The sequence below is a fragment of the Emys orbicularis genome, chromosome 3 (genome assembly GCF_028017835.1).
Source record: "Emys orbicularis isolate rEmyOrb1 chromosome 3, rEmyOrb1.hap1, whole genome shotgun sequence".
NCBI classification, from domain to species: Eukaryota; Metazoa; Chordata; order Testudines; family Emydidae; genus Emys; species Emys orbicularis.
Window position 1 is genome coordinate 43,019,796 of NC_088685.1, and position 13,779 is coordinate 43,033,574.

The 13,779-nt window shown below is 43.4% G+C and overlaps 1 protein-coding gene across 1 annotated transcript in view; it reads left to right on the forward strand.

Moving 5' to 3' along the window:
- Positions 1-13,779, forward strand: part of ARHGEF10 (Rho guanine nucleotide exchange factor 10) — a 110,632-nt gene that overhangs the window by 59,943 nt on the left and 36,910 nt on the right. The window contains exons 20-21 of the mRNA XM_065401022.1: positions 1,783-2,006; positions 3,221-3,378. Of these exons, the coding sequence (XP_065257094.1) occupies positions 1,783-2,006; positions 3,221-3,378 (382 nt within the window). The remainder of the gene's footprint in view (positions 1-1,782; positions 2,007-3,220; positions 3,379-13,779) is intronic.

Here is a 13,779-nt window from a genome sequence, read left to right on the forward strand (position 1 = left end):
CTGGTACCACTGAGAACAGTCTAGATCCATCCTCTTTGGAACCCCCTTTCAGGTAGTCGAAAGCAGCTATCAAATCCCCCCTCATTCTTCTCTTCTGCAGACTAAACAATCCCAGTTCCCTCAGCCTCTCCTCATAAGTCATGTGCTCCAGCCCCCTAATCATTTTTGTTGCCCTCCTCTGAACTCCCTCCAATTTTTCCACATCCTTGTTGTAGTGTGGGGCCCAAAACTGGACACAGTACTCCAGATGAGGCCTCACCAATGTTGAATAGAGGGGAATGATCACATCCCTCGATCTGCTGGCAATGCCCCTACTTATACAGCCCAAAATGCCATTAGCGTTCTTGGCAACAAGGGCACACTGTTGACTTCTCGTCCACTGTAACCCCTAGGTCCTTTTCTGCAGAACTGCTGCCTAGCCATTCGGTCCCTAGTCTGTAGCAGTGCATGGACTCTGTACTTGTCCTTGTTGAACCTCATCAGATTTCTTTTGGCCCAATCCCCTAATTTGTCTAGGTCCCTCTGTATCCTATCCCTACCTTGCAGCATATCTACCACTCCTCCGAGTTTAGTGTCATCTGCAAACTTGCTGAGGGTGCAGTCCATGCCATCCTCCAGATCATTAATGAAGATATTGAACAAAACTGGCCCCAGAAACGACCCTTGGGGCACTCCGCTTGATACCGGCTGCCAACTAGAGATGGAGCCATTGATCACTACCTGTTGAGCCCGACAATCTAGCCAGCTTTCTATCCACCTTATAGTCCATTCATCCAGCCCATACTTCTTTAACTTGCTGGAAAGAATACTGTGGGAGACCGTATCAAAAGCTTTGCTAAAGTCAAGGAATAACACATCCACTGCTTTCCGCTCATCCACAGAGCCAGTTATCTGGACATGTTGTCACTTTTTTAGAGGCTGATATTTTGGCAACTTCCAGTAGTAGAAGCAAAAGGTGGAAATACTATTTTCAAAGGTCTGATTTGAGATGATCTGTGTAACTCACTCATGGCTTTGCTAATTATGAATACAGTCATCACAAACTTATGCCAATAAAATCTTTATACCACACCGGAATGTTCTCTTCTTCTCTTATAAATATTTAAAGTATTCCTATGTACACATTTCTTTCTTTTCCCTAAAGTGGAAGTTCTCCCAGCCTTCCCACCTCCCTAATGCACACTGGTATGAAGTGCAGGGCTGGCAATGTTTGGTCTTTGTGCAGTGAGATATTTAGGGTCCAATACCTCCTGAACCGACAGGGATAGAAATGGATGGTTAATACCATGGGGAGCTGGTAATCCTCTCCATTGGGGTACAGTACTTGTTTCAGGCCCTCAAATTACAGAAAATAATGAGCCTTAAACTTCCAGCTCTAGGGTTTATAGTGAAGCTTTCTAAAACTTATTAGTTACAGAAGCATTATATCACACTAATGTTATGTGTTATATTTGTATTACATTGCTTTATGTATACACACAAGTCTTAAAAGGGTACACAATAACCTTCCTTTAGAAACAGAAAGGTCAGTACTGTGTATACAAGTGTGCTGGGAAAACCAATTTCATGTTCTTTTGCTATATTTTAAACTATATTATGGTTAGTGTTTAATGATTTTCTTGTAACTTTTTTGTGTGCTAACTTAACACATGAAAGCTCCTTTAAGTGCTTAGAAGCTGAGAAGCTGTCTTTAATTAGTTTGCCATGTGTTTATCATGGTTAACTGTGATCTTGCCATGGAAGGATGTTAATCTTTTCCTTTCTCGTCACTCTCTAATTCAGATCGGCAGTTGCACTAATCAAATGGGCCAAATTGCAATTGTTTCATTTCAAAACTCCAGTCCCAAGGTTATCGAGTGCTTCAATGTGGAATCCCGCATTCTCTGCATGGTCTACATTCCAGAGGAAGAGAAACAGAAAGAGTTAAATGTGGCTCCAGAGTCTGAAAATATGGCTACGAAAACCTTACAAGTGCCTACTGTCTGCCTGGGCATGGAGGAAGGAAGGTGATCGTCAATTTCAACATATTGCATATAATTTACTTATTTGTTTGTTTATTACTCTGCAATAAAAGATTATCCAGCCAATGCTACGTGCACCTTAGAAAATCATATTAAAATGACACCTATACTAAACAGACCCATCAGTTGTCCCAAGATCCTATCACATAACCCAGTAACAACATACATGTAATAAAAATTAACCTCCACACACAAAATGTTTAAACTTATCATACATGGGATAAAAACCATAGAGACTAACAAATACCTCTGAAGAAAAAGGATTAATTCCTTTAAATAATGTAATCTCTGTAGGATATAAGTACAGATTTTTGAGGATATTACATCATTCCATCATTTTAATAATCAGCGGGGGTTGAAAATGAGGAAGTGCTGTTAGCAACACGAAAAGCAAGTAATTATTTACCTTTTATAATGCTGCATTTGCAGGATTTGCTAGAAATTTTTCATGCTAATAAGATAAAACATGTTGATGTTGTTTATCATGTATGAACTGAGTCTTCATTAGGTCATCTCTGTACAGTAGTGGCAAACAGAAATAGGTTTATGTGAAGTTGTTGGTATGGTAAGCAAAGGATGGTGGATGTAACTATTGAGAACATAAGTATGAGGATTTGTGTGCTCTTCCTGCCAGTGTAAATAAGTGACTACTCTTTCTATAAAAATAATGCTGTATATTTTCTAAATTTAAAGCAATAAAGCATAATCAGACTAGTTCTCTGCATGTGTAAACTGCTGTTCATGCCAGACCTACCTATTTACCTATCATTTCTGGCATACACATCATGTTAGTGTATAGGTACCATGACAAAGAATTTAAAAGTAAATTGATTTCTGGTACTGAACTATTTTCTTCTTTCCTCTGTCAGGTAGGGCTGGATCCAAAGCTCATTGAAGTCAATGGAAAGACTTCACTGGGCTTTGAATCAGGCCCTGGAGAGGTACAACTCTGGGTCTGTAAGAGGACAGTATCTTGTTAGAAGGAAGGTCTCTCCAGCTGAGGTGAAGTCTCCCTAATGCAAGGAATTTATTGTTTGGGCATAAAATAATAATGAAAATGACTAGATGAACTACATTTTTTAGTGTAATAAAGTACCTTTATTTTTCTCCAGTACTTTTATTACCGTAAAGCCTGTTGTGACCTTAATGAACTGAACAAGACATATTTACATTTTTCTCACGTATTTTTTTTTTGGTAGCATTTCTATTTACAAGAGTCATCAAGGCTCCAAGAAAGTCCGACTTCAGCACTTCTTCACCCCAGAAAAATCAACGGTCATGAGCCTAACGTCTCTGTCGCAGTACTTGTTTGCTGGTCTGGTTAATGGGAACATTGCAATCTACACAAAAGCAGAAGGTAGAGTAATAACATCCTGAGGAACTCCTGTGTCAATATATTTTGGCAGAAGCAGATTTCCACTGGTCTATTTTTCCTTTCCTGAACAGCTTCTGAATTGAAGTTATTACAGTTTGATGCAAACATTTACTTTTGAAATGTTTTCTTTATAGACGTATGGCTTTTGTTCTTTCCAAAGGATGGTGTGTGCTTGGCTGTTAGTCCTGATTTATTATTGTTATATCAGTATTGTTATTATGCACATTATGTTCTCCGTCAGAGTCCCCACTCAGGATCAGGTCCCAGTTGTACTAGCTACTGTAAAACACATATAAAGACAGTTCCCTGCCTAGAGAGCTTACTATAGGTGATAACAATCAAGATACTGTATTTAACACAGTACAGATGCTAATGTCAATCTAGTTCCCAATATCTGAGAAGGGAAATGGTTTCTCTATGCTAGCTCTTTTAGCAAATCCAAATTGAAATGGTGACTAAACTGTGCAGGTGGATGGATAGTTCCTCTCTAGATACATTGCTCATGCATCTCACAAAGAGGCCTCCCTTTCCTATTGCTATCACTTGAGAAGGTTTTAAGGTATGGTTTAATTTGGACAATGGGGAATCCAAAACAAGAGGTGCAAAGGATGCTTTTTTCCCACCAACTACCATGTTCAGCCCAGTGGCCCCCTCCTTGTCTCCCTCACTGAGCTCTCTTTTGGACTTTGCTCCAGGGAGAGCTGCATTAGACCACAGGCCCTTTTAAGAATATTCCCCCAACTGAATGTCAGGCCTGCTCTACGTTACACAGTTAGGTCAGCTTAACTACATTGCTCAGGGCTGTGAAAAATGTCATGCCCTGTGCAACGTTATGAAGCTGACCCTAAGCCCTGGTGTAGACCCTGATAGGTCAATGGAAGAATTCTTCTGTCGACCTAGCAAGTGCCTCTCAGAGAGGTGGATTTACCACAGCAACAGAAGAACATCTTCCACTGTGGTGCTGTAGCTTTTCTACTGCAGGCTTACCCACAGACAGGGAAGAACCTGTCCCTGATGGAGCAATGTTGTGGCCTTGATCATGCTCAGGTGCATCCCACAACATCATTCTGATGGTCCCAATTGCTATATATGGCTGTAGGGCTGGGGACAAGTTGTGAATTGACAGTCTCCCCAGAATGTGCAGGGTTTGAGCAGTGATTTAAAACTAGAGTTGTCCTCACACAGCTTCTTCCAGGAAGGATGCACTCCACCAAAGAAGGGAGTAGAACCCATTTGTAGGCAAGAAGAGATGCAGGGATTCTCTGGGATCCACATCTGCAGAGGCAATTAAGGGAAGGACAATGCCCTTAGTCAGAGACCAGTACTGTACAGTATAAAGAACTTATCTAACAATGATTGTGTTCAAGTTACCTGAACCTTTGACATGGAAAATCTACATGCAGCCATTTCTGACTCATCTTGCAGTGCCTTCTCCTACAGCTTGCCTCACGTCTGTTATTACAGCTCTTCACGCCTAATAAAAATGTTACCAGTCATTTGTTTCCATATTAGCATCAATTTTCCATATAGTTTGCTGCTGTGGTCATGTGTAAGACACAGTGTGCTTATCCAGACACAGTCAGCCCTGAAGGAGTGTTGTTATGAAGCACTGACCTATTTTACCAGACAGACGATTCTGAGCTGTGGAACGAGAGACACGGAGAATGTGGCCTAATAAGTATTTCACGTAATTTATCAGCACAGAATCAAAATGTCACCTTTAGTTCTACACTATGTTTCATTTTCCAGTCACATACATCAGTTCAGTGTGCTAATAATTTGATGTATACAGATTAAGAGAGAAGAGGGCAAGACTGAAAAGTGAAGTATTGGATATTTTCTAGATAAAAGCAGCTTGCTACACTGTAAGACATTCTTACCTGCATGCCTGTATTGAGAGAAAGGCAAATGCTAATCCCAGTGCACATTTTAAGTACCGTAATTGGGCAGTGCGCTGGGGAGTTCCATGGGGTAAGGAAGGAAAAATCTTTCTTCCAGGCTGCATAGCCACTTCGCAGCTGCTTTTGCAGGTTCAATCCTTGTTCCTTCCCACAAAAAACAGAATGGGCAGTGGATGTGTGTAGTCACATATCCACCAGGTCTGCCTCATTCTATTTCCAGCCCCAAAATGAGTCTCACCTGTCCCACTGCTTTCATCTGGTACAGCTTCAAATTGGCCAGTGTGTACAGATGCCCATTTGCATTCCTGCAATCCTGCTCCCCCATTCTTTGCACCTATAGGACTTTTACCCATTGCACTGCAGCCAGAGCACACTATGGCTGTAGGAAGGGGGGCAGGATTTGTCCCAAATTGTTCCTTTAAAGGGAAATTTAAAAGGCATGTTTAGCAAACTGAGGGAATGTGTATGAGGCGGAGGAGGAGGACTGGGGAATTTTCACAGCCAAACTCCCTCACTTGCATATTTCTGTATGGACAACAATGTTTTATGTAACTAGACAACCATTTGTCAAATTGTTTTTACTTCCCCATTGTAAATCAACTAAACAGCAGTAAGTAATAAAGGTAAAGGAACATGGTCTTCTTGAAATCTAATCAATTTCAAAAAGTGAGCTATAAGTAATTTGAGGTACTACCTGTGCCTCAAACTTCTTCTAGTTTATTTTCCTCATGTTCTGTGAAACAGCCACACAGACAAAAGGATATTGTCCTAACAGTCCAGTCCTATTTTACACATGTGAGTAGTGTTACTGGGGAAAAAATGAATCTGCCCATAACAAAGCACTATTATTATAGGCAGTGTGGGTAGCACTGCTTGTTATTAAGGTTGCCTGACACTTCCCATTATAAGACCCTGTTTTCAGTTGCTTATAACTTTGCCAAACTTTAGCTGTTCGGGCTGAAATTTTACATGCTGGGTATCTGACTGAGGCTGATTATTATTTATCTATTTATTTTCTGCCAAAACAGTTCAGACATTACTGAGAACAAGGTTAAGGAAAAATACATCATTTTGCCCAGGCTAAAAATATCTGTGACTCTTTCTTGAAAAGCTTTAGCTCCTCCATACTTTGGAGCAGAGACTTTAAATATGGCCAGAGGGTGGCATTTATGACAGGGATGTGCCTTTTGCCATCCTCGTGAAAATCCACCAAAATTTGACCAAGTTATAAGCCTTTGAAAAATCACAGCTTGCACATGCTTAGTAGAGATTTGGTAGAGCTTATCGGTTCAGTTCCCTTAAGATTCCATTCATGCCTGGGGCTGAGCAGGACTTTCCATCCAATAGCAATTCCCGGCTTCTCTGGGCCATACTAGGTCCAAGTAAAGGCAGTGGAACTGAGAGCAGGAAGCCTGTCTCTCTTGCTCTTTCAATGACCCCGACCCTGCTGGGCCCAGGCAGGCTAGAGGAGGAAGCTACCTGTTAGAATGTAGGTAGCAGCTAGCAGCTAGCAGCGAGCAGCGGTCGGCAAACAGGGCGGCTAACAGGGGAGTTTAAGTGGGAGTGAGTCTCATTGGAGGAGAAGGTACCTGTACTTGCGTCTGTCTTTGTGGTGCTTGTGTGTGTAGAGGCCTGTAGGGGCAGTGTGCTGAGCCCCGAGCCCTGATTAGGGGGCGGAGCCTGGCTGATTAGGGGACCTATAAAAGAGGCCTCCCAGCCAGGCAGCGAGCAGCTAGCAGCGAGCAGCGGTCGGCAAACAGGGGAGTTTAAGTGGGAGTTTACAGGGGGAGGTGGAAGGGGAGGCAGGAGGGCGCGGCAGTCGGTGTGCTTTGTTCCCTCAGAGGCTGCAGGCAGAGACCATAGCGGCCATGAGCCAAGCAGCAGGGGACACAATGCAGATGAAAGCATGTAGCAGCTGCGGTATGTATATAGTCCTAGCAGGTGCAACGGATCAGAGGTATGTTTGTATGAAATGCCGCCTACTTGCTCTGTTAGAAGAAAAGGTTCGGGGGTTGGAGATGCAGGTAGAGACCCTGGTAGAGTTTAGAAGGGGGTTTGAACAGCTAATGGAGCAAAGGCAAGGGGTAATTGAAGGGGAATGCTCGGGGGTGCAGGTGGAAGCGGGGGCTATGGTCTGTGAGGGGGGAACGTCAGGAGGACAACAAGAGCAGTGGAAGCATGTGACCGTGAGAAGCAGGCCAAGGAAAAGGAGGGCTAGTGAGGGGGAAATAGAACTCAGGAACAGGTTTGGGTGTTTGGCTAACGAGGAGGGGACGCAGCAGCTGGTAACTGATGGTGGGAGGCAGAGGAAGAAAAGAAGGGCAGCTAGTCCAATAGACAGGGGGGAGGAGTTGATGGAGACAGCACCAATACTCGGCCCCGGGAGGATACAGGGTGGCAACAGGGGGACTATAAGGGTAAATGGAGACAGACAGGACTTACGGCCGCAGGGAACAGGGGATAGACTGGTAGATTGCGCTGCCCCTAGGCAAAGGCAGGTGTATGTGATTGGGGACTCCTTACTGAGGAGGTTAGACAGGCCTGTGACCAGGGCGGACCCGGAAAACAGAAGGGTGTGCTGTCTGCCGGGCGCTAAGATACGGGATGTGGACCTGCGGTTGAAAAGGATCCTAAAGGGAGCGGGTAAGAACCCCTTGATCGTCCTTCACGTAGGAACGAATGACACGGCTAGGTTCTCGCTAGAGAGAATCAAGGGAGATTATGCGAGGCTGGGGAGGACGCTTAAGGAAGTTGAGGCTCAGATTATCTTCAGTGGGATTCTGCCTGTTCCTAGAGAAGGACAGCAAAGGGCAGACAGAATTGTGAGGATAAATAGCTGGCTGAGGGAGTGGTGCTATAAGGAGGGCTTTGGGATGTATGGCCACTGGGAGGCTTTCGGGGACAGACAGCTGTTCTCGCGGGATGGACTTCACCTGAGTAGGGAAGGAAATAGACTTCTGGGAGGGAGGCTGGCTCATCTCATCAAAAGGGCTTTAAACTAGGAACTTGGGGGAGACGGTTGGGAGATGTCCAGTTAATCTCCACGCCAGATTCCAACACTGAAAATGAGGGCAAAGAGATAAGCGCAAATATAGATAGGGGTAGGGAATTGGACACTAGAAGGAGGGGGCGGATGGACATTAGGGGGTCCGTACCAAAATGCATAACTAAGGAGAAAAAGGACAGACAGCATACGGTAAGATGTTTATACACCAATGCGAGAAGCCTAGGTAACAAAATGGAGGAACTGGAGCTCCTGGTCCAAGAAATGAAACCTGATATCATAGGAATAACCGAAACATGGTGGAACGGTAGTCATGACTGGAGCACAGGTATCGAAGGGTATGTGCTGTTTAGGAATGACCGGAAAAAAGGTAAAGGTGGGGGTGTGGCACTGTATGTGAATAATGAACTAAAATGTAAAGAAATAATAACTGATGGAATGGATAAGACAGAGTCTGTCTGGGCAATGATTACACTGGGTAAAAGAACTACTAGAGCCTCCCCTGAGATACTGCTTGGGGTGTGCTATAGACCGCCGGGATCTAGCCTGGATGCGGACAGAGAACTATTTAATGTTTTTAAGGAAGTAAAAACTAATAAGAGCTGTGTGATCATGGGGGACTTTAACTTCCCAGACATAGATTGGGGAACAAATGCTAGCAACAATAATAGGGCTCAGATGTTCCTAGACGTGCTAGCAGATGAATTCCTTCAGCAAGCAGTAGCTGAACCGACAAGGGGGGATGCCATTTTAGATTTGGTGCTGGTGAGTAGTGAGGACCTAGTTGAGGAAATGATAGTAGGGGACAACCTTGGCTCGAGTGACCATGAGCTAATTCGGTTTAAACTAAATGGAAGGATTAACAGAAATAAAACTGTGACTATGGTCTACGATTTCAAAAAGGCCAACTTTAATAAATTAAGGCAACTACTTAGGGAAATAGATTGGGCTAACATACTTAGAGAGCTAAAGGCAGATGAGGCCTGGGATTATTTCAAGCTGAAGTTGCACACGCTGTCCGAGGCCTGTATCCCGAGAAAGGGGAAACGGTTAGTGGGCAGGAGAATTAGACCTAGCTGGATGAGCGGGCGTCTCAAAGGGGCGATTAAGAAAAAACAGAAAGCGTACAAAGAATGGAAGAGGGGGCTGATCGGTAAGGAAACCTACCTTATTGAGGTCAGAGCATGTAGGGATGCGGTGAGAAAGGCCAAAAGCCGTGTAGAGTTGGACCTCGCGAGGGGAATTAAATCCAATAGTAAGAGGTTTTATAGCCATATAAATAGGAAGAAAACAAAGAAAGAGGAAGTGGGACCGCTGAAGCATGTAAATGGAGTGGAGATTAAGGATACTCTAGGCATGGCACAATATCTAAATGAATATTTTGCGTCGGTATTTAATAAGGCTAATGAAGGGCTTAGGAATAGAGGGAGCGGGATAGAGGGGAATAAAGGAGGGGCGATTGACATTACAGTATCAGAGGTGGAAACCAAACTTGACCAGCTAAATGGGACTAAATCAGGGGGACCAGATGATCTCCATCCTAGAATATTGAAGGAGCTGGCGCGAGAAATTGCAAGCCCCTTGGCGATAATTTTTAATAAATCTGTAAACTCGGGGGTGGTACCGATGGACTGGAAAATAGCTAATGTGGTTCCTATTTTTAAGAAGGGGGAAAAAAGTGACCCGGGTAACTACAGACCTGTTAGTTTAACTTCTGTAGTATGCAAGGTCTTGGAAAAAATTTTGAAGGAAAAAGTAGTTAAGGACCTTGAGGTGAATGGCAATTGGGACAAATTACAACATGGGTTTACGAAAGGCAGATCGTGCCAAACCAACTTGATCTCCTTCTTTGAGAAAGTAACAGACCTTCTAGATAAAGGAAATGCGGTGGATCTAATTTACCTTGATTTTAGTAAAGCGTTTGATACTGTCCCGCACGAGGAATTATTGGTTAAATTGGAAAAGATGGGGATCGATATTAAATTCCAGAGGTGGATAGAAAACTGGTTAAAGGGGAGACTGCAGCGGGTAGTACTGAAAGGGGAACTGTCGGGTTGGACGGAGGTCACCAGTGGGGTTCCTCAAGGTTCGGTTTTGGGTCCGATTTTATTCAATCTATTCGTTACTGACCTCGGAACCGAATGTAGGAGTGGGCTGATAAAGTTTGCGGATGACACGAAGTTGGGAGGTATTGCCAATTCGGAGAAGGATAGGGATATTCTGCAGGGAGACTTGGATGACCTTGTAAATTGGAGTAAAAATAATAGGATGAGATTTAATAGTGAGAAGTGTAAGGTGATGCATTTAGGGATGACTAATAAGAATTTTAGTTATAAGTTAGGGACGCATAGGTTGGAAGTGACGGAGGAGGAGAAGGACCTCGGAGTCCTGGTTGATCGTAGGATGACTATGAGTCGGCAATGCGACGTGGCTGTGAAAAAAGCTAATGCTATTTTGGGATGCGTTAGGCGAGGTATTTCTAGTAGGGACAGGGAGGTGCTGCTTCCGTTATACAAGGCGCTGGTGAGACCTCATTTGGAGTACTGTGTGCAGTTCTGGTCTCCTATGTTTAAAAAGGATGAACTGAAACTGGAACGGGTACAGAGAAGGGCCACTAGGATGATCCGAGGAATGGAAAACCTTTCCTATGAAAGGAGACTCGAGGAGCTCGGTTTGTTTAGCCTAACCAAAAGAAGGCTGAGGGGGGATATGATTGCTCTCTTTAAATATATCAAAGGGATTAATACCAAGGAGGGAGAGGAATTATTTCAGCTGAGTAGTAATGTGGACACGAGAACGAATGGATATAAACTGGCCGTGGGGAAGTTTAGGCTTGAAATTAGAAGAAGGTTTCTAACCGTCAGAGGGGTGAAATTTTGGAACAGCCTTCCGAGGGAAACGGTGGGGGCGAAAGACCTTTCTGGCTTCAAGATTAGGCTTGATAAGTTTATGGAGGGAATGGTTTGAAGGGATTATGTGATTTTAGTCAATTAGTCATTAACGTGCCATCGCGGGTAAAATGAGGGTCCGGCTGTAGACTCTTGCCTGTATGCTCGGGGTACTGCTGATCGCCATATTTGGGGTCGGGAAGGAATTTTCCTCCAGGGTAGATTGGCAGAGGCCCTGGAGGTTTTTCGCCTTCCTCCGCAGCATAGGGCAGGAGTCGCAGGCTGGAAGATTCTGTTGTGGGTGGGTCAGCTTTTGTGGCCTGCATCATGCGGGAGGTCAGACTAGATGACCATATTGGTCCCTTCTGACCTTAAAGTCTATGAGTCTATGAGTCTATGAGTCTAATGTATTTGGGGGAGCCTGGTGGAACAGGAAAAGGATATGGGATTGGAGGCTGGAGGAGGAGGAAAGCGGCGACTGGGAGTTAGGGAGAGATTGGGACTAGCTGGGACTGGGACATGGATCCAGGGAGAGAAATGGGGTTGTAGGGACTGAAAGCCAATGGGTGGAGGAAGGAGACTGAGATCGGATAAGGAGCCTGGGGAGTGGAGATTGGGATTAGCTAGGCAAAGCAACTAAGACTGGGAACCATGGGGTGGGGGGGAGGGAAGACAGATCTGAAGAAGAGCCAGGGTATAGGGGTGAGAACTGGGACTCTCTGGGCACAGAGGTTTGGACAAGGAGTGTGAGGGTGGCGGACAAGAAACCTGGGGAATAAGAGAGAGACCCAGTGGGAACAGGGACTGTATGGGATTAACTGGAGATTTGGGGAGGGGAAAGACAGATCGGACAAGAAGTCAGGAGGGGGGAATTGGAAATGGCTGGGCAAGGGGACTGGGAATGGTGTGGGGGGAAAAGAGGAAACATTTTTCCTCTTTCAGTTGTCATAATTCTACACGTTCATGGTAATAGTAGGTAGTAAAACTATTACAGTGTCTTGATTTTCAAGTTGACAATGTTACTTTGAGTTATTTCGGATATTTGAGATAAATGCACCAGGCACTTAGCAAAGTTTTGCACTTTGCTTTGAAATTCATGCTTACTTGCTTCTCTTTTCTAGTTTTTCTTTTCCTCATTGAATGAAAGGTCAAAATTGTTAATCTCATTTGTATTATTACTTTGTGTATTGGCTTTGTATCATTATTTTTGTTGCAATTGAAAGGACACTGTAAAGTAGCATAGCACCAACCTATGTGTCTTATGACATCTAATGACATGTGCCAGTCAACCATTATCACTTTTTTTTTTTGATAGAATTACAAAATGAGAATTAGTGGATGGAGAAAAAGTGGTAAATGAAATATATTTTTTTATTTTAATAAAGCATTTGGTACAATGTCTCAGTCTTACAATCAGAACTAATCTAAATCCACTTGTGTATAAAAATTCTCAAGTGGATAGGAAAGGGACTGAAGGACCATAAACAAAAATTATAATAAATGGCCAAGTAGGAAGTTGAAGGGAAGGGTGGAATTTGTAGTGGGTTACTGCTGAGATCTGTATTAGGTCAAGTCTTTGACCCCATTCCTGCTGTATGATTTAAACTAATAGGACTCCACAGGATGCAAATGCAAAGGTCACTCATGCAGATCCAGCTGCAGACCTGAGGCCTTGTCCGGGAGGAGTAAAGAACCCATTAAAGAAACAGTGATGATCCTAAACTAAGAGACGCTATAAACACCAGTATAAAAAAATCATACAAAGGAAAGTAGAAGCATGGCCAGAAGATACTATTAAGATCCAACTTGGGGAGGAAAAAAAACAAAAACACCTAATACATTTGTGAGATAATTATGCAAAACACAGATATTCATGGGATGCAGGCAGAAGAAACTTGGAAAGTAGAGATATGGGAGTGGTTGAACAGCCACGCAGATGTGTTAGCTATGAGATATGGTAGCAGAAAAAGGTCAGTGCTCATTTGGCTTGCATTCCCAGAGGCATAGTGTCTCAGGACAGGAAAGTAACACTCAATTTTTATACAATTTAGGTATGTTGCACCTGGAATATTGTGTTCAGTTTCAGGCACTTCATTGCCAGAAAAACATTGACTTAGTGTATGGAATTCAGAGAACAATAGCAGCAATCATCTGGAGACTAGAAATATTAACTTACGTGTAAATAGCGAAAGAGCTTAGCTAAGTAACCACTAAGTAAAACCATGATAACAATCTGCAAACATTTGCAGGGGATTAACACCAAGGAGGATGAGGTATTATCTTGCAGAGTTAAAGGGGAATATAAGAATAATGGGATGAAATTAGGAATGGGACCATTTAAATTCATAACAAACTTCCTGACAGTGAGACCTCTCAGTCTGTGGAATAGTCTCCTAATGGAAGCGATGGGAGCCCCCTTTGTTTATGAAATTTAAACCTGGACTGAACAAAATACTATCAACTATACAAGGGTGATGGACTAGCGGTGGTACTGAAAAAGATAAATACTATTATCCCGGTGTTGGGAGTATGTCCTTTCCCTACAGGAAATACCTTGAATACTGCAAATATTGAGTTAGTTACCTAATCT